The sequence below is a fragment of the Nothoprocta perdicaria genome, unplaced genomic scaffold (assembly GCF_003342845.1).
Source record: "Nothoprocta perdicaria isolate Ctin4 unplaced genomic scaffold, notPer1 scaffold_3, whole genome shotgun sequence".
In the NCBI taxonomy this organism is placed as follows: domain Eukaryota; kingdom Metazoa; phylum Chordata; class Aves; order Tinamiformes; family Tinamidae; genus Nothoprocta; species Nothoprocta perdicaria.
This window is the reverse complement of record NW_020455532.1, coordinates 10,164,558-10,182,098: the sequence shown is the minus strand read 5'-3', so window position 1 is coordinate 10,182,098 and position 17,541 is coordinate 10,164,558. Positions and strand designations below refer to the sequence as shown.

The following is a 17,541-nucleotide window of genomic DNA, read 5'->3' as shown; positions in this document are numbered from 1 at the left end:
GAGCAGCTTCCTTGCCTGACTGCTGCTGGAAGACGCTGCTGTCCTTCAGTCACTGCTTCCTTTTGGAGCTCCAAGCTTTGCAAGCCACGATAACTCCTGCTGCGTGGGCTGCAGGTGAGGGCTGGCATCTAACTAATAAGTGAATTCCTCAGAGCAGCCACATACCAAAAAAAAGAAAACCCAAAACCCAGCACTGCTCTGCTCATTGCTGCAGCTACTGTATTGTCCTTGCGAAACTTGGTCATGGACTTGATCTCCTCCACCCATATTCCATAAGCCTGGCTGAATTTCTTTTAGTACTCTTTAAAAAAGTAAATTCATAGCAAACATCTACTCCCAAGTGACTCTTGGAGAGCAGTGAGGGCTCTTTGGGAGCCCAGGTGTCACTGTCAGTGATACTGGGGATCTGCTTTCCTGGYTCCCTGCCCACAGAAATCTGCTGCAGGCAGCTGAGCCCACAGGTTATATGAAACACTCATCCCTTACAAGCCCATCATCTGTTTCAAACCCATACCCAAATGATTTATGCGTTTTTCCAATAACAGATGAGGACTTGGGAAACAGAGAAAATAATCCCTGACTTCAGTTTTCCTCTGTGGACTTGGTAGCTCTGTGTGGACCAATTTCACTGTTTGCTTTGTGCAGGAAGAGGGTTTGCGGCTGCTTTTTTAGCATCAAGCTACATCCTTAAAAGGACCTGTCAGATGTTGGCATCCTGCAGTTCTCATTTCCTCTTTTATTGAAATGAATTTGGTTTTGTTTCTCCCCTGGCCTTTGAGCATTACTGGTTGCTGATGGATGACTTGCATGCAGTTACTTATCAGAATAATCCCAGGGGGATGGCATCCGTAAAAGAGAGATGCTTTAGTATCACTGGTGCTAAGTGGATTATTGGAGTCTAAAGTCTGTAGAGACAGAGCAAGAAACATTCCCAGGGTTTGGGTGTCTGGCTGTGGGCTCAGCGTCTTGCAGCTCCCGCAGAGTATTCAGCTCAGTGCTCCAGTACGGAGGTGGTGGTGGAGAGTCACAGWATGGAAGCAAAAAATGGGTTTTAAGAGGCATTAACGGGGAGGAAAAGCTGGAAAATATGCAAATAAATACATAAATAAAAGGCAGATGTTGCCTTCACTTTGCTATTGAAGTAAAACCTGCATACAGACCAGGCCCCGATATCCTCCTACCCTCTTCCAAGCTTTGCAGAGCCTCCCATCAAAAGCACGTTATTTGGGGGAGGGCAAGAAGGGCRTTCGCTTTGAAGCGACCAGCACTGAAACCAGAAATAGCTTCTTCCTTGAGAGAAGCAGCACCTGGGCTGAGCGTCAACCGCCGGAGCTGMTCTCGCTCTTGTGGCGTGGAGCGAAACAGATGGGACTCGCTGGCCTCCCTCCCAGCTTCCCATATTTTGTGTGCRTGAGCATATTAGCAGGAATGTGTGTGCCCAGCCATAAACTAGGTGGGAAGTGTCTTCACAGGCTTTGCAACCTCCCGAGACAGCTCTGTGATGGATTCCGACGGGCCGTCCCCGTCGCTCGCTCAGCGGGCAAACGGGGACGTGTTGGTTTTTAGCTGTTCCAAATGTTTGAAGCTGAGTGTGGGTTTGTTATTTGTGGGGTTTTTTAGTCTTTCAGGAGGCTGCAGGGAGCTGCTCAGTTTGTCAATGACCCCGGGTCTCGAGCCTGTGTTGCAGGAGCTGGGGACACGGCTGGGGACGTTCACCTTGTTGTTGCTCACACACATAGGCTGCGTTGGGAGCCTGGATGCTCTGCTGGCCAAGCGTGCGTAGCTTCAGCGCAGCGTTTCTTGGCAAGGTTTCTGCTGAGCATTCCTGGAGGAACCTATGAGCAAAAATACAGTGTTGCAGGCAGCTCAACCCATCTGAAGGGCAGTACCTGCAGGGGATCGTATCTACCGAGGCCTCTGCTAACACACGCAGGTGACACAGGCATCACCAAAAGTAGTGCTGGGCCTCCCATTAAACCTGTCAGGGTGGAAATAATGAACCCTTGATTCATGAAACTGTGTATCTTAGTGCRAATGAAATTTCTGTTGATTTTATTCAGTGAAATGAGGTCTAAATGTACAAGAATTCTCCCACTGCTTTGGGAACTTCAATGGTAGCTTTCAAAAGTAGCTGGAGAACCAGGAAGCAGCAAGAGTTTAAGAATCATTTTCCAAACTAAACTGTGCAGTGCAAAGGATCAAAATAAACCTGGATTTAATAGTACTAATGGCCTATGTGCAATAGTGTGTGTATAACACTGAGCACGCTGGTAAACCCACTTGCTCAATCTGAACAGCTTGCACTGCATATTTTTCAGAAGAATCAGGTCTTCTTATCAGAAAGGTTTTTCTTCCCCCCATGAGTGTCAGTTGGCTTTACTTTACTTTACTTTACTTTACTTTACTTTACTTTACTTTACTTTACTTTACTTCATTTTAATTTTTTCCACTTTCCCTCTTACGAGTTAGTAATACTTAAGGTATGCAAAAGTTGGGTACAAATGGGAGCGTAATAGTATCCAGAATCTTATGGTGTAGCTTTCATACACAGGAGGAATTGCACTAGCAAAGGCATTTTTCTCCACAAAAATGTAAGTTTTCCTCTGGTTTAGGAGGCTTTTTGGAAGAGCTGTTTCCAATATAAATGTGAGGTAACAYAGGTGAAAAATGACCCTGCTGCAGTCCCTCTGTGGGTGAGAGACCTGATGGCCTCTCTTTGAATGTTCCTCAAGACTTTTGTGGTGGCTCCTTTGTTTTCATCCTAATTTTAGGGTTTTAGGGAAAACAAATGAGGCTTGGACATCACTTTACTTGGCTTCTTGTGCCAGGAGGAGAATCTGTTTGCCCAAGGGCTTGTGATTGAAGATGACTTAAACCTGCTCATTTTAGGGTGTCTTTTCGCGTCTGTCATGAGAACTTAACACAACCCAGATGTAACTGATAAAATAGAAGTCAAAGATGAATGTGGCCCATCTCGGTGTGTGAGCRGTTCAGTTACAGGCAGAGCAAGCAGAATAATGGACAACACATTGCGATGATTGTTCAGTTAATATAATTTGCAATGAATTATTCACAACAACTTGTTGGCCCAGCTCTTACCGTCATCGTTTTCATGCTGTCGTTTGCTGGCGTTTGAAACCGCTTCCCCCAGCTCGCTGTGATATGACACGTAATAAAGTACAGCCAGGCATCCAGCCCCTTCTGCTGCCTACGTGCAAGGAAGGGAGGGCTTCCAAGAGCTCCGTGYCTCAGGTGCTGACCTCTCTCTAAGACTTTAATCAGGAGGGTTCAAGTGGAGGCTGCGGCCGCYGAGCACTGAGATGTAACCCATCAAAGGCCCTTGCAGGGGGTCCCCCTATACCCAACTTCTAAAACCTTAAGTATTACTAACTTGTAAGAGGGAAAGAGGAGAAAAATAGAATAGCATAGARTAAAATAAACACCTCTTGGACTCTSCTCTTGCTTCATTACAAAGCTCGTGGAAGCCTTGGTTATGAGCAAACCTTGTCTCCCCACCATGTGAGCACAGAAATGGATGTTCCTTTGGTCTAACAGTCCAGCTCTGAGAGAATATACCTCTATCAGGCGTGGGCTTTCAAAGCACCTCTTTCCATTTTAATAACTGATGTGTGTTTTGGGGTGATAATCCTCACATGAGTGATGTGTAGAGGCTTTAGACAACACCTGGGTTTCCAGTGGAGTTTGACCAGTTGGGATGGATTGATTAACCTGCTTCCTTGGTGTCTTCCATTAGGCCTTTAAGCAGCTGGGCAGATCTGCTGCCAGTGCTGCTGCTTTTTACCTGCTCTACCATCGTTTCACACTGCAGAACATTGTGCCCATGTCGTCCTTTCTTATCCTCAGGCACTAGCACATGCACAAGTGTATTTATCTGAAATTCCATCCAAGAGAAGACCCGGCCCTCATGCAAGGATGGTGGGGTTTAATCCAGGGAGTGGGCAACCTACCAGAGCAGGCAGGAACATAGGCTGCCTTCTGCAATCCAGAACTGCCGTYGTTTATGCTGGAACCTAAGGATAAAAGTTCCTGGGCAGCTGTAGCTTCGGGGCTCAGCCTCTTGSAAGGGGTAAGGTGAGATGTGGATAGTCCATAACAAGCTGGGATTGCTGCTGCTGCTGCTTCTCCATGGAGGGACTGCATTCATCAGGTTAGATTGCCAGCATCTCCTTGTCCAAATCTCCATAATGGGGCAAAACATGATTAGGGAGCCGTGTTGTCAGTGCACAATGACTCTGAAATGACTAAGATTGAATTAAACCCCTAATGGCAGCGCATCCAAAGTAAATAACAGCAAAACAGATCCGCTGGTGAAGGCTGTGTCCATCAGTCACCTCCTGTTAGGAGGACTTGTCTTCCTGGCTGGAAAAAAACTTTGCTTCTTCTGACAGACATGGGGTGAGGGGGGTCTACCTCTGCCTTATTCTGCTTTTCTTTTATATCCATTATATCAAGTAAAGCGAAGTGCTGTAGGGTGCTTTGTGGGTGACCAGCATTGCTGTCTTTGATTGCAAACTCTAAAAATATTTCTTGCTTTTTTAACCTCATTAGTGGTCCTTATTTTGCAGCTCTGGTTTCTCCTAATGGTTGCGTCATTGCCGGCAAATAAGATGGGTCTTGAATATCTGTTGCTCTGCTGGCCTTCCAGAAACACTTGGCAACCTCTGGCTYTGCACTCAGGGATGTTTGAGCCAAGGAGAATTTTAGGGAGTGAGATCTCTGGGGAAAAAAAGCAGGGAATGAGAATGTAAACAATAGAAGACAGGTAGAAAGAAGGAAAATCTGTCTGTAATGTTGAATTTGAAGCATTTGTGGTGTTGATATTGGATCACTTTGTCTTCTAGCCTTATTGCTATTACCTTGTGCAAAATCTGTATCCCACCTGTTTTGCTGAGGGGCAGACGGTTTCCTTCATATCCCCAACAGTTGATGTGAAGTGTCCCAACACAACCCTGGCGTATTTGGGGTGTGCCAGGCCTCTGACCACGCTATCTGTTCAGGATTTGGGGGATCTATATCCCAGGTTGGTCACATTTTCAAGACCCACCACTACAGTGAGAAGTCTTACAGGGGTGGCTCGAGACCTGAAAATCACTGAGTGCTTTGGAGCTCTCCTGTGCTGTAGCTGCAGTCAAAGAGGTGGCAAAAGAAGATAAAAAAARTCAGTTGTTGCAGAGCGCTGTGCAAATGACAGGTGCAGAAATGAAGTCTCTATTTGGGATGAAGCTGGTGGGAAAATTGTGTGCTGCTGCTCTCTACTGGGTGAAACTGGGAAGGCTCCTGCACCCTGCCGTGTTGGGGCCATGATGGGGCTCTTGGCCACGAGATGCAGGGCAGCTCCTGCCAGTCAGTGCCAGGACACCCTGGTGGGCTGGCCAGGGCTCTCTGAACACCTGAGGGGCACTAGAACTGTTCACCTGATTCTCCTGCTCGTCTTCCCTTGCAGTGTGTTACCTGCTGAAGAGCAACATCAGCCCGGACCTGTGCAATGAAGATGGGTTAACTGCACTGCATCAGGTGAGGCTTTGGGGAGAGGGCCCTGCRGCAGCTCGGGGGATCTTGGGTCCCTGCGGCATCTCTCCCCATCCGTGGGAAATGGAGAGCACGGCGGCGTTTCCTTTTGCTCACCAGCTAAAGCAGCTTTTTTACTACGCTGTGCTGAGGACTGCTGCTTCCTGAGGAGCAAACTGGGAACAAACCCCTCTCTTGATATATCCTCAACTTTGGTCCGTGATGGGAAGAACTCGGGAGCTGCGGCTTGGGTTCAGACATGAGCAACAACATTTCTCCCACTCATCAGTCTCTGTAGGGCAGGGCACAGACTCTTAAGAAAGGTTAACTCCAAAGTCTTTCAAGAGACTACGGCAGCCCACCAGCTTGGAAAGTGGTTTAGTTAAATGGCACACGAGATGYGCAGGGAGTCTGCGTGCAATCTGCTGTGCTTCCTATCTGCTTTTGAGAGGCTTCCAAAGGTCAGCTTGAGGCAGCAGCCACTGGTGTTCAGTAAAAATACACAGCCATCACATTAGCCTCTGCGTCTGCATCCTTCCCGAGATCGTCCATGGTGGTGATGCCATGAGGGCTTCGTGAGGGTTGTCTTCAAGTGTCACAGAACCACAGAGTGGTTGAGKTTGGAAGGGACCTCTAGAGATCGTCTAGTCCAACACCCCCCAGCAAGGACACCCGGAGCATGTGGCACAGGGTGGCATCCAGGCTAATCAGCCCTAACTTGGTCTTTCCTCATATGAGAGATGCTCCCATCCCTTCATCATCCCCGTCCTCCAGCGCCCTCATTTTCAGTGCAGAAGCAGCAGGAGAATCCCGGTGCCAAAACCCGCGGGCCGCACGGTGCCCGGCAGCTGCCGCCTCCGCTGCCCTGGGAACACAGGGCGCTTGTTGGGCTCGCTCTGTGGGCGGCTCACAAATTTTGGCCTCCTTAGGCCTTGCTGTCAATGCTTCCATTGGCTTGGGATTTCAGAGGCTTCTGCAGGTCTTTTTCCTCCCTTCAGAGCTAGGTGGATGTTTGCTTAGAAATGCAGAGAGGCTCCTGGAAGGATTAAAGCTCCCTGCCACCAGACGCTGCCTGCACCCTTGCTCTGGGGGCAAATCAGCACCTTTAAAAGCCTGTGTTGCAATGTGGGCTATTGCAGACTCCAATTCAGCTCTTCAGTAACGTGTGGCAGGGAAACAGACTTCCCCCACAAGGCTGAAGTGTCTTCTGGTGTCTTTATCACTCCCCTGTGTTGGGAGGTGAGGGTGAGGTGGATTAAGGAGCAGGTTGGGCCTGCCCCGAAGGGGAGCAGTGCAGGCCCCTCTTGCAGGCTGCCCTGGCATGGAGCACCCTGTGCCTCCAGGATCCCGTGTTTGGGAGCGGAGTCGCCACCAGGAGGCACTTAAGCAAAAGGAAAAGCCCTTTTTATTTCATTCTGTTCCCTAGGAAAAGGGAATTCCAGCCCCATCCCTTACCACAGTGTTACACTGGATTTGTTGAATTTCTTGACTGTGAAGGACCCATTGACCCATTGCCTCTCCTGCTATTGCTTCCTCACTGATTCTGCCCCCGAAACACAAGACTCTGTCAAACCCCAGTGACCATCAGTAAATGCAGGGCAGATGTTCTGCATGATGGCTCCTGCCCTGCTTGTGCTGAGCTGCTTGCTGTATGACCCATTGGAGATGCTGGTTACCAAACACTGCATGAAGAAATAGGTCCTCTCATCTTCAGTTACCCTGGCAATACCAAGAGGGTGTGAGCCCTGATCTTTCCTAACCTTAAAACCAAAGCTCACTCGCCTGCATTTCTTGCTTACCAGTGCTGCATAGACAACTATGAAGAGATAGTAAAACTTCTYCTCAACCATGGGGCCAATGTCAACGCCAAGGATAACGAGCTGTGGACTCCGTTGCATGCAGCAGCTACATGTGGTCACATCAACCTGGTGAAGATCCTCATCCAGCAGTAGGTGGCCTTTTGTGTCTGTTCCCTCMTGCAAGTCTGGTTTGAGCTGTAGTTTCTGCTAATGCTGCTGGAATCTGAGGCTGCTTGGTAGCCGACAAGTGTGGAGCAGTTGGAGGCATTCCCTGTTTTTGCCTTGCTTGTTGAGCCTTGCTCGTAGTAGGGGTAACAGGAGCAGCCAGTAGGAGGAAGCTTTTACACATCCCTTCAAGTCTCCCAGCCACAAAGAGTCCGTGATGCAGAGGACAGGACGTTCATATAGCTTAAATATTAGGGTGAACTTTGTGACCTCCGTTAGTGGGCCTTAATTAGCAACCATTTGGCTCCTTATAATGGGTTTGTTGCCCGGCTTTGACAGGCTGCTCCTGCTGGACCTTCCTCTTGCTGTTGCAAAGGCCCTAAAGCTTAACGCTGTCCCAGACTTGCTGGTGAGCAGCAAGGCAGATGTGTTTTGAGATGCTCTGTGAGGAGCATCTAGTGAGCACCTGCTGGGAAGCCTGTCTGGAGCAGATAGTCTTGGCTCTGTATGGAGCCTCCTGCTCTGTGTGCTGACTGCCTGTGTAATTTGGGGCTATTAACATGCTTGTATCCCAGGGATGTCCCCTGTCCCTGGCACACTGTCATTTGGAGGCTAGCRTGGAAATTTTGGTCCTTTTTTCTTGATCTTTTAATGAAGGAAGTGTGGCAGAGATGCAAATGATAATCCCGTGGGATAGGGAGCTTTTAGATGAGGGCAGAAAAAGGGAACAAAATAGGGAGCCATGTAGTGTATTTCTGACTGAAAYTGAGGACAAGGGAGCATCTTGGGCATGGGTGGCAGGCTGAGCAGCTGCAGCTCGTGTTTGGGCCCCTGGATGCCACAGGCTGCCCTGTATTGACTATTGCCAGCTCAGTCAGACTCCAGTAACCTAACGTCACGATCCTGTRCTCAGAAACAGGACTGAGGTGATTCACTTTCTGTGGTGTCCAGCCCAGTGTGGGGCAGTAGCCTACAAGAGACGGCCCATTCCTTGGGGTTTTATTTGCTTGCTAATTTGCAAATGTGAATTTTGAGGTAGTTCTGTGCAGGCAGGGAGGGGAGGCTTCGTGCAGCTGAATCCTGTCTGCTGTCCTTCAAAAGCTGCTAGATTTGGGGGTGGATCAGAGCTCAGTTCAGTGGGGCTGCCGAGTACCTGCAAAATGGCACAGCTGGGGAGGGGCCACAAACCTGCCGCTGTGTTGTGCGACTAGAGGAACTAGTTAGCTGGCTGTTCTTCCAAAACGTGCCCTGATACAAACTAAACTTTCGAACAACCAGAAGAAAATAATAAATCATTGCCAAGATTTTCTTTTTTAATTATTATTTTTGTTAGTGTGCCCTTGGCTAGACTGAAGGCTTCCAAACTCTTCTGAGGCCTGCAAACTTTTCATTGAAGGACTGTCCCTGATAGCGGCACCTGGGGGGTGTTTGGCACTGTTTTCCACAAATTGGGTGAATAAATCACTGAAAAGTCACTGGTCTGTCCAGCACTGGGAAGAGAGGTAGGATTAGGGGAGAGCAGGGAAGGCTTCATGGCTCATGTTCAGTTAGGGTGGCTTCCCTGCATCCCATGAAGGAGGCAGATTGCATCTACTACCAGAATTTATCCTTCCTCTTCATAACTGSACATCTTCTCTTCAAATTTGCCTCATCTCACGCAAATTTTGGGGGTATTTGGGCAACTTAAGGCCACGATTTCTTTTTGCTGCCCCAACAGTTGGCTTTGTCTGCTCTGCCATGTCTGGGCTCCTTTATTTGTCTATCAGTTTTCAGCAACTTTCAGCAATTTTCTTCTTGCAGTGGAGCGGACTTATTGGCAGTGAATGCGGATGGCAACATGCCATATGACCTCTGTGAAGATGAGCCAACCCTGGATGTCATTGAGACCTGCATGGCATATCAAGGTAAGGAGACCAATTACACGTGAGCTACCTAAGCGGGCCAGTGTGGTACTAAAAATTGCCTTGATTTCCCCCTGGAGAAAAGCAGAGAGCCGCTGTGTGRCACAGTTTCTTGCAACCTAGCTCTGTCTAGTGTCTCTGATGGGTGGTGAAGGACGGCTGTCAGTCCCCTCAGCCATGCCACCCTCCCTGACAAGGGTGGAGAGTCACATCAACCAGGAATTAAATACAGCTTTCCTTGGTCAATGGAGACAGAAACCATTTTCTGTTCTTCTTTCTGGCTGGAATTTTCACAGGAATTACGCAGGAAAAGATCAACGAGATGCGGGCCGCCCCGGAGCAGGTCATGATCTGTGACATCCATGACATACTGGCCACTGGGCAGGACCTGAACAGGACTGATGCCCAAGGTGCTACGCTGGTGAGTGAAACTGCTGTGGTTGCCCCTTGATTCTCCTTCAGCCTCCACGTTACGAAACCTTCCCTGCAGCAGGAGGTCATGGAAAACCACAAGGTGCAAGTTCAGTGAGAGGAGACCAGTTGGTCCTTTCCCCTGATTATTGCCACATGGGAACAGGCTCTGTTCATGAGTGCAGCTGGCTTAAGCAAGGATCTAGCTTGCAGTTTCTGAAGAAAGTTTCATGTTCGTGTCCCTAGTTCATGATTCTCTCTCATCCAGCAGCTCAGAGGCTGCCGGGCTCCTGAGTCATGTGTGACAGTAATTGGTAGCAGCTTCTTTGTAAGGTCCAAGAAATCCTGCGATGAGGAGATGGAGAACATGGTCTCTCGCCACGCTCAGGGCTTGAAAGGCCTCCCAGGAATGTTTCACTTCTGGCTAACGCTGTTTGCATTGACCTGCATGGGAGCTCAGGAGAGTCCTCTGACTTCAATGGGAGCAGGATTGGGCGCTGGGCCCCCTGGTGACTTGGTCTCCTCTTGTCTTTCTGCTTTGCCTCGTGTCTAGCGCAGGAGGAAGCGTTGTGTTTATTCCCCCAGGATGGCCCTGCTTGGGCAGAGAGGTACAACGTACAGCACAAGGCAACTGGACCTCTGGTTTGGCTGGGCAAACCCATCCAGTCAGATAGACTCGGATGACAGAAGTCTTTATTCCATCTTATTTTCTCACTTGTTTCTCCCTTTAGCAGAGATTACATATATAATTTTAAGCAGACCTCTTGACTTCTCTTTTTATATGACTCCTGCTTTGCTTGTGGGGATTCTAGCTGCCTTCTAGCAGCCCTGGAGAACTGGTAATGATTTTACCAGCTCTTGGCATCAGATTCAAACTTTGTTTTTCAGAGCATTACTGAAAGTCGATTCCTTATTAATTTCTACAACCTCCAGAAGATACTACCCACAGTAATAAAGTCTGGATAGAAAATATTTGAATTGCCAGCAAGCATCAGCATTTGTTACCAGCATTTGCTGAATTTGGAGTGTGATCCATGTGGAAATGTAAATAGGGAAGTTTTTATTCTCCTCTTCAGCACAGCTGAAATGGGATGATATCTCCAGAATAGCTCATAGATCAATGTTTTGCTCATTAATGTGGCATCAGACAAGTATTATGGAAACCTCCAGAGATATAAGTGTCTTGGTGAAGTTCAGGAGACTCTTACTGCTCTTTCAAAGTGATCGATGCAGTTGGAGACCCGTATCTGAGAAATCAGCCCCCTTAACTACAAGTAGACGGGGATTTAGATGGCTCCATTCTTTTGAATGGTGAAAGCAGCCACAGTGTGAATGGAAGCACAGCTGCATGAAGGGAGTCCTGGTTAAAATGGGCTGAAAATTTGTTCAAAAAATCAGCACTTACTGGAGGGAGAGGAGAATCTTCTACCGTGAAGATTGCAGAGCTTACCAGGATGGTGGGCTCCATTCCAGGCTTTTGTTTGGATGGTGCTGGTTACTTTCAGACTGGAAAGTGCTTAGAAGGCCTTAATTTAAAAATTGAAACCATTCTTCTTCTAACACAGATACGTAGGTGATTTTAGGCACAGTTTAGCATTTTCATCTCCAAATAGAATTACTTGCTAATACTGAGATTCAGGATCAGGTGCAAGCTGTCTCTGGCTTGATGGAAGTGCATCTGCCAGGCATAAAATGTGCCATGAATCCAAACCTAAACTCAGGCATTATCCAAGCAATTCCAGTTCAACTCAATGTGGGGAAAACAAAAGCATTCCTGGTCCTCACGGGGGATTCCTTGTCTCCTAGCTCCATATAGCTGCAGCCAATGGTTACCTGCATGCAGCTGAAGTCCTCCTTGACCAAGGGGCAAGCCTGGACGTGAAGGACTGGGACGGCTGGGAACCTCTCCATGCTGCTGCTTTTTGGGGCCAGGTAATCATTTATTTTGCAAATGTCTTGTGAGGGTGCCATAAGGGGCTTTCTGCCTGGGTGAATTGAGGACTTCTCTAGAAATTAAAATTTCTTTTGTACAAAGAAATCTGTGCAAGCTGGACTCRCTAGCTGTGGGTAGGTGACTTCTTTCTGGTACCAGAGCTTTTTGGGCTGAGAAGGCTCTGGGAGAGGATGTGTGTGCAGCTGGCTGGTACACAGCTCAGTGCAGAGAACGGTAGGAGCTGTGCTTGACATCTCACATGTACCAGAAGAATTTTAGGCCAGTTTGGTCATACACACTAATGCTTCTTAGCTTATCCTAACTTTTCAGCTTTGAGGCAGAAAACAGCTGCCAAAAAGACCACATCAACTTTATTTTTTTTCCCCTTTTCTATAGATGCAAATGGCAGAGTTGCTTGTATCGCATGGGGCCAGCTTGAGTGCCAGGACATCTATGGATGAGATGCCAATAGGTGAGTTTGCTAAGCTCATAGATGAGATCAAAGACACCAAGAACAAAACTTTTAGAGATTTTTTTTTCCACCTCCTAAGCTGGCTGGAGTCTTCAGATGGTGCTCTCAAAAGTGTTTTAACACTTCATTTTTTCAGATGTCTTTAGAATCAAAGTTGCAGTGACTTTAAATAGGTCAAGGTTTTAAAGTGCCTAATTTGTTCTGGGTGCTTCAGAAAGTGCTTCCTCTTGACCACATAAAAAAAGAAGGCATAAGGTTTTTTGTTCTGCATTTAACCCATTCTCATCATCCTTGCTTACCTGCAAGCCTAAAACTTGGGTATCTGGGTGTGATAAAGTATTTGGGGTTGGAGAGGAAAGAGAAAACGTGCAGTAATCTTGGAACAGGTTGGAAGTGGACGTGCCAAAGTGCTAGCATCTGACTACGTGCATTCTAAACTTGTGCGGCATTTCCTAGTGACAAATGGTTTTCTGAGCCTTAACTGTAAACCTGTGCATCCTCATTTTGAAGAATGAAAGTTCTTCCTAACCTGCTCTGCTTTTATCTCCTCTCTCATTTTGGAAGCTCACAGCTGCTTGAAGCATTGAGATAGGATCATTGTATCTCTTACCCTTTCATGGGTAAAGATGCAGCTTGCTGTGAACAACAGGACACAACCTGGCTGACAAGCTGGGGCAAAGTTGATGYGGGGACACACAGTTCCATCCCTGTCACACTCAGCAGCTCTTGTTTTCTCATGCTGTTCATCCAAACCAAMCTGCCTCTTCTAAACCCCTTGGTTGTGACTAAACCCACTCTGATTAAATTCCCTTTCTGTTTATCCTATCCACTGGGGGCATGTGTACCAAGTTGGTGACACAGCAGCAAGGATACCATGTTAGAACAGCCTGACAACGGCTTGCTTTGTGTGCGCCTTAGATCTGTGCGAAGAAGAGGAGTTCAAGGTGTTACTTCTGGAGCTGAAACACAAGCATGACGTGATCATGAAATCCCAGCTGAGGCACAAATCCTCCCTGAGCCGAAGGACCTCCAGCACCGGCAGTCGGGGGTACGTGCACTTTTCCAGGTTGTCCCTCCAGAGCAGCTTTGGAGGTCAGCGCGCTGGGAACGAGCCCCTCTGTCCTGGGGGTACAAACCCCCAAAACACAGGCGCTGCTATTGCAAGCAGAGCCCCCTTGGAGGTTGGGGTTCCTTCACTGGTAACAGATTTTGACTGTCGTGTGAAAGGGGCTCTGCGATGCTTGAAGGGCCTCTGTGGCCAGAGCACCATGTGGTGAGAGTTTACCTGGGGACACTGTGCCTGCCAAGCAGTGCTTCAAATGTGAGCTTCTTGGTAGCTGCAGTGAGGAAGGTGCAGGGGAAGGACAATGAGGCTCATGGCCACAATACTGTGTTAGGAGAGGCTTTATGAGAGGTTTGCTGGACATCAAAGCAGCAGCTCTCAAGCTGCAGAGCTCCCGGAACAACCCGTGGGCCCCTCTCTGTGTTCACTCTGGCTGCAGAGTGGGTACGTGAGGGGCGCTGCGTGCCATCTAAGCCAGGCTAGCAGTGCCTCCTTTAAAGCTCTTCAGGATTCCTCCCACCTTCGACGCACAAGTTTGAGCCCTTGGGTGCTTGCTGTGGGTGCAGGAAGCTGCTTTCCTGCCCCACTGCAGCAGGAGATGCTATGGGGTGCAGGGCGGGTGCGAGAAGGGCTTTGGGGTAGGAGGGAAGCCCGTGTCGCGCTCCCGGCTTTGAGGCTCCTTTCCCTCCTCCGCAGGAAGGTGGTGCGGAGGGCCAGCCTTTCGGACCGAACAAACCTCTACAGGAAGGAGTGCGAGAAAGAGGCCATCGTCTGGCAGCAGATGGAGGCAGCCGAAGAGCAGAGAAACTCAGGCCTCGTCGGAGAAATGGGGGAGACTCGGTCCGACCAGGAGAACACGGACCCCGTAAGGAGGCGCTTGTGTCCCGTGGGAGGCACGGAGYGGGGCTGGGCGGCGGGTCGACGCAGAGGGAAAATATCCCTATGCCTCATCCATCAGATTAAAGAAAAAGACCCAATTCCCTGGAATATCCCACTGAAGTGGAAAGACTGGAAAAAAYGGTTGTCATCATGGGTGTATTTCTCTTCACAGTTAACAGACTGGCAGTGACAAAAGGATGTCATCTTGCTCTGCAGTTATTKGTTTTTAATTCAGTTATTGTCATGTTGTATTAACAAGCTTTTTATGCTAATACACACAGAGACACACATAAAGTTACATAGAGAGAGAGGATTTGAGGGGGGCTTGTTGGCTTTGTTTTTTTTTTCCTCCCCAAGCAGCTTGTTCTRAGTGGAAGTTTCCACATTCCTGGCTGGAAGCCGCTGCATTATAGGGCCCTGGGTGAACTCAGTGGTTTTGAGCAGTGCTGGGGYGTGCAGGAAGATGCTTTTCTTTAATGTTTTCTTGTTGCAGAACTCAGTGCTGGACAACTCCTCCCTGCTTCCGGAGCTGGCAAACAAAAGYACCCAGTGCGATGCAGAAATCCCCCTCCAGAATGGACTCAGGGCTTCYGCCAGCACCTACCCCTACACCTTTTCCAACGGGGACGTTTGGAACATGGAGGTTGAGCCCGAGGGCAACCCGGGCCACATGCTGCCCTACGGCGCGCCGGGGCTGCCCGACCCGCAGCAGCTCTGGGGCGCCTACAAGGAGCACGGCCCCCAAACGCTCTCGGAACTGAAGCGGCAACGGGCTGCAGCCAAGCTCCTCAACCACCCCTTCCTCAGCACCCACTTCGGCAGCGGCGCGGGAGGCGTCGCCGAGCACGGCGGCGAGGCCAAGTCGCACCTGATGGCGTCCAGGACTTCCCCCTACAGCACCAACGGCACCTCCGTGTATTACACGGTGTCCAGCGGTGACCCGCCCCTCTTGAAATTCAAAGCTCCCATGGAGGAGATGGAAGAGAAGGTGCACGGGTGCTGCCGGATTTCCTAGTCTCGCCCTGTCCCTCGCGCCCGAGGAAAGCCAGCGTGGGCGGGCTGCTCGGCTCCACCGCAGAGGCYGCGTTGTTTGCACTCCAAGGGCAGAATTTGGGTACACACATCCTGGCTGCAGCAGCCTTGCCCGTTTTGAACTGTACTTTGCCCTAGCAGTTACTTCCATTGCTGGTGAATGAGTGTTGCAGGTGGAGCAGGGCTCGTGGGAGAGCAGCGGGTGCCCTATCAGTGCCCTAGTGCTGCTCCCTGGGGAGGAAGGTTGGGCACCCTGCTTCCCGATCCCTGCAAACTCCTCAGGTGGCTTCGGCAGAAGAGACGACCTCAAGGAAAATCCCTGCAGCTTCTTGCTGCAAGCCAACAAGCTTCTGGAAGGTGCCACTTCAGCCCCGAATTCTCTCCTGGGTGCAATGCAGGTGGCCCTGGAAGGCAGCTCAGCCCCCACGCAGGGTCTGCAAGAGCAGCCTGAGCCCTTGCTGTGCGGTGGGATCCAGAACGCAGCAGGGGCTCAGCGAAAGGGGTGCAGACACTGCGCTCGCCTTAGGACATTTGCAAGGTGGGGGTTCCTCGCAGTGACAGCTCATCTTTAGAAACCTGCCTGGGGCCTGTTCTGCTGAGATAAACCAGTCGCTGCCGACCGTCATCAAGCAGGACCCTCCACGGAGCAGGCGCCGCCGAACAGGCTTGAAAACTGATGTTGCAATAAGGGGCCCTGGCAATAGAATTTTACTGCAATAAAATACTGACAAAGGTCTATATTGGGATAAGTAATTTAAAAAAACATATTTGTACTATTTAAACTCTTAATTTGTTAAAACTGGACAGACTTTTGCTGATCTCACTTTCATATTGATTCTGTTTGTTTACTCCGAGTGCTCGGGGCAGTCTGCTTTGTGTCCTGACTCCCTGCCTTGGGAGGGATGAGGAGGAGGAAGGGCTCGCTGCACTAACCCAGAAATGCCACAGAAGCATTTCTGATCTCCCTAGATTTTGCGATGCTCTTGTGCTAACGTTCTTTGGCTGATAAACAGGTAGTTTCTGTTGTTGCTCCGGTGGTTGGGCATTGCAACAGGGCGAAGACGGATGGTTTTGTTGTTGTTTTTCCAGCTTCCGTGCTGAATTCAGTGGCAGTGGCTGCTCGCTGTCAGAATGGGGTTTAATGCCCCCTGTATATTGCACACATGTGAGTCCAGCTCCCCTGCTGAGCCCCGTGCTGTAGCCACAAGGCTCCGCGATGCAGCTCAGCCTGGCAGCCCCGGTGCCTGCACAGCCTGTTAGCCCTGCAGACACCAGGGTGGTGTCCCCTGGGGTCTGCGCGTTGCCTCTTCTCCTCAAGTCCTTGCATAGAAGAAGGAGGCAAAAGGAGATTCCCCCTGTGGAGACAGCTCAGARGAGCAGCCGCAGCTGAGGTAACAGCAGTACCTGCGGGAGCACGGGTAGCTCTTCTCACCCTTCTCTGGCACTGAGAGAAGCTCTTGCACTCCTAACCATTTGCCTGCAGGAGTATGTGTCTCCTCAGGTAGTTTCAATCCCAGGCTCTGGAAACACGTTGGCTTTGTGTCTGTGTAAGCCAAATCCTGCTTCCAGCAGGGTGTCTGCTGCAGCAGGCAGCGTCCAGTCCTTTTCCTGTTAGCTGGCAGCTAGGCATCAGTATTGCCTGTTTCTTTGCAGAGATTCACGCACAAGGTCCCTATCAGGGAATCCCATGTTCTTCAGGGAATCCCATGTCCTTTTTTTTTTTTTTTCCTTAATAGTTTTAATAATAGAAAAAAAAAAGATATTTAGTCTAAAATGAACTGTTAATTGCCACCACCACTCCCCATCACCTAGAAACACTGTTCACTACTAAGGGGCTAGTCAAGGGTGTATGTACTGAGGGATGGGAACCAGTCTGCAGTGGTATCAGGAGCAGTAAGTGAAGGAGCAAGGAGAGCCTGGGAGGGGTTTCAGGTGGGTCTCCGTGGGGGAATGTCCTCTCCGTGTTTTATGTGGCAGCTTTGCTCCATGGTGACATGGGCCTGTGTCTGAAGCTGGCGTCACCATGCAGGGCTCTGGTCTTCTCCTCCTCTAAAACCCTACCCTAAAAAGCTACCACAAACCCAAATACCTTGGGATCTCTGAGGTTATTACCAGGCTGACGATTGTTTGAAACACCGAGGATTTGGTTTCCTTATCAGTTTAGGAATAAATTAGAAAAAGGGAACAGCAACACCTCTATCCTGTCTGCCTTACGTCCTGGTTTCTGGTGGTGTGCACGAGTGACCACTCTGTCCTTCCCTTACTCGAATCCATACATTAAGTATCAAACTTGAAAACACTTCTTGTGCTTTACTGGCCCTCAAGGGGATTCAAACGTTGCTTTCTGGTTGAGATAA

The 17,541-nt window shown here is 49.3% G+C and overlaps 1 protein-coding gene across 2 annotated transcripts in view; it reads left to right on the top strand.

The window, feature by feature from the left end:
• The window catches only part of PPP1R16B (protein phosphatase 1 regulatory subunit 16B), a 52,910-nt gene extending 37,273 nt beyond the window's left edge, over positions 1 to 15,637 (top strand). For both annotated transcript variants that reach the window (XM_026042077.1, XM_026042079.1), the window contains 9 exons: positions 5,465 to 5,535; positions 7,332 to 7,477; positions 9,294 to 9,397; positions 9,691 to 9,815; positions 11,612 to 11,737; positions 12,135 to 12,210; positions 13,129 to 13,258; positions 13,970 to 14,138; positions 14,646 to 15,637. In XM_026042077.1, the coding sequence (XP_025897862.1) occupies positions 5,465 to 5,535; positions 7,332 to 7,477; positions 9,294 to 9,397; positions 9,691 to 9,815; positions 11,612 to 11,737; positions 12,135 to 12,210; positions 13,129 to 13,258; positions 13,970 to 14,138; positions 14,646 to 15,167 (1,469 nt within the window). In that variant the 3' untranslated portion in view covers positions 15,168 to 15,637. The remainder of the gene's footprint in view (positions 1 to 5,464; positions 5,536 to 7,331; positions 7,478 to 9,293; positions 9,398 to 9,690; positions 9,816 to 11,611; positions 11,738 to 12,134; positions 12,211 to 13,128; positions 13,259 to 13,969; positions 14,139 to 14,645) is intronic.
• Positions 15,638 to 17,541: the final 1,904 nt, after the last annotated feature.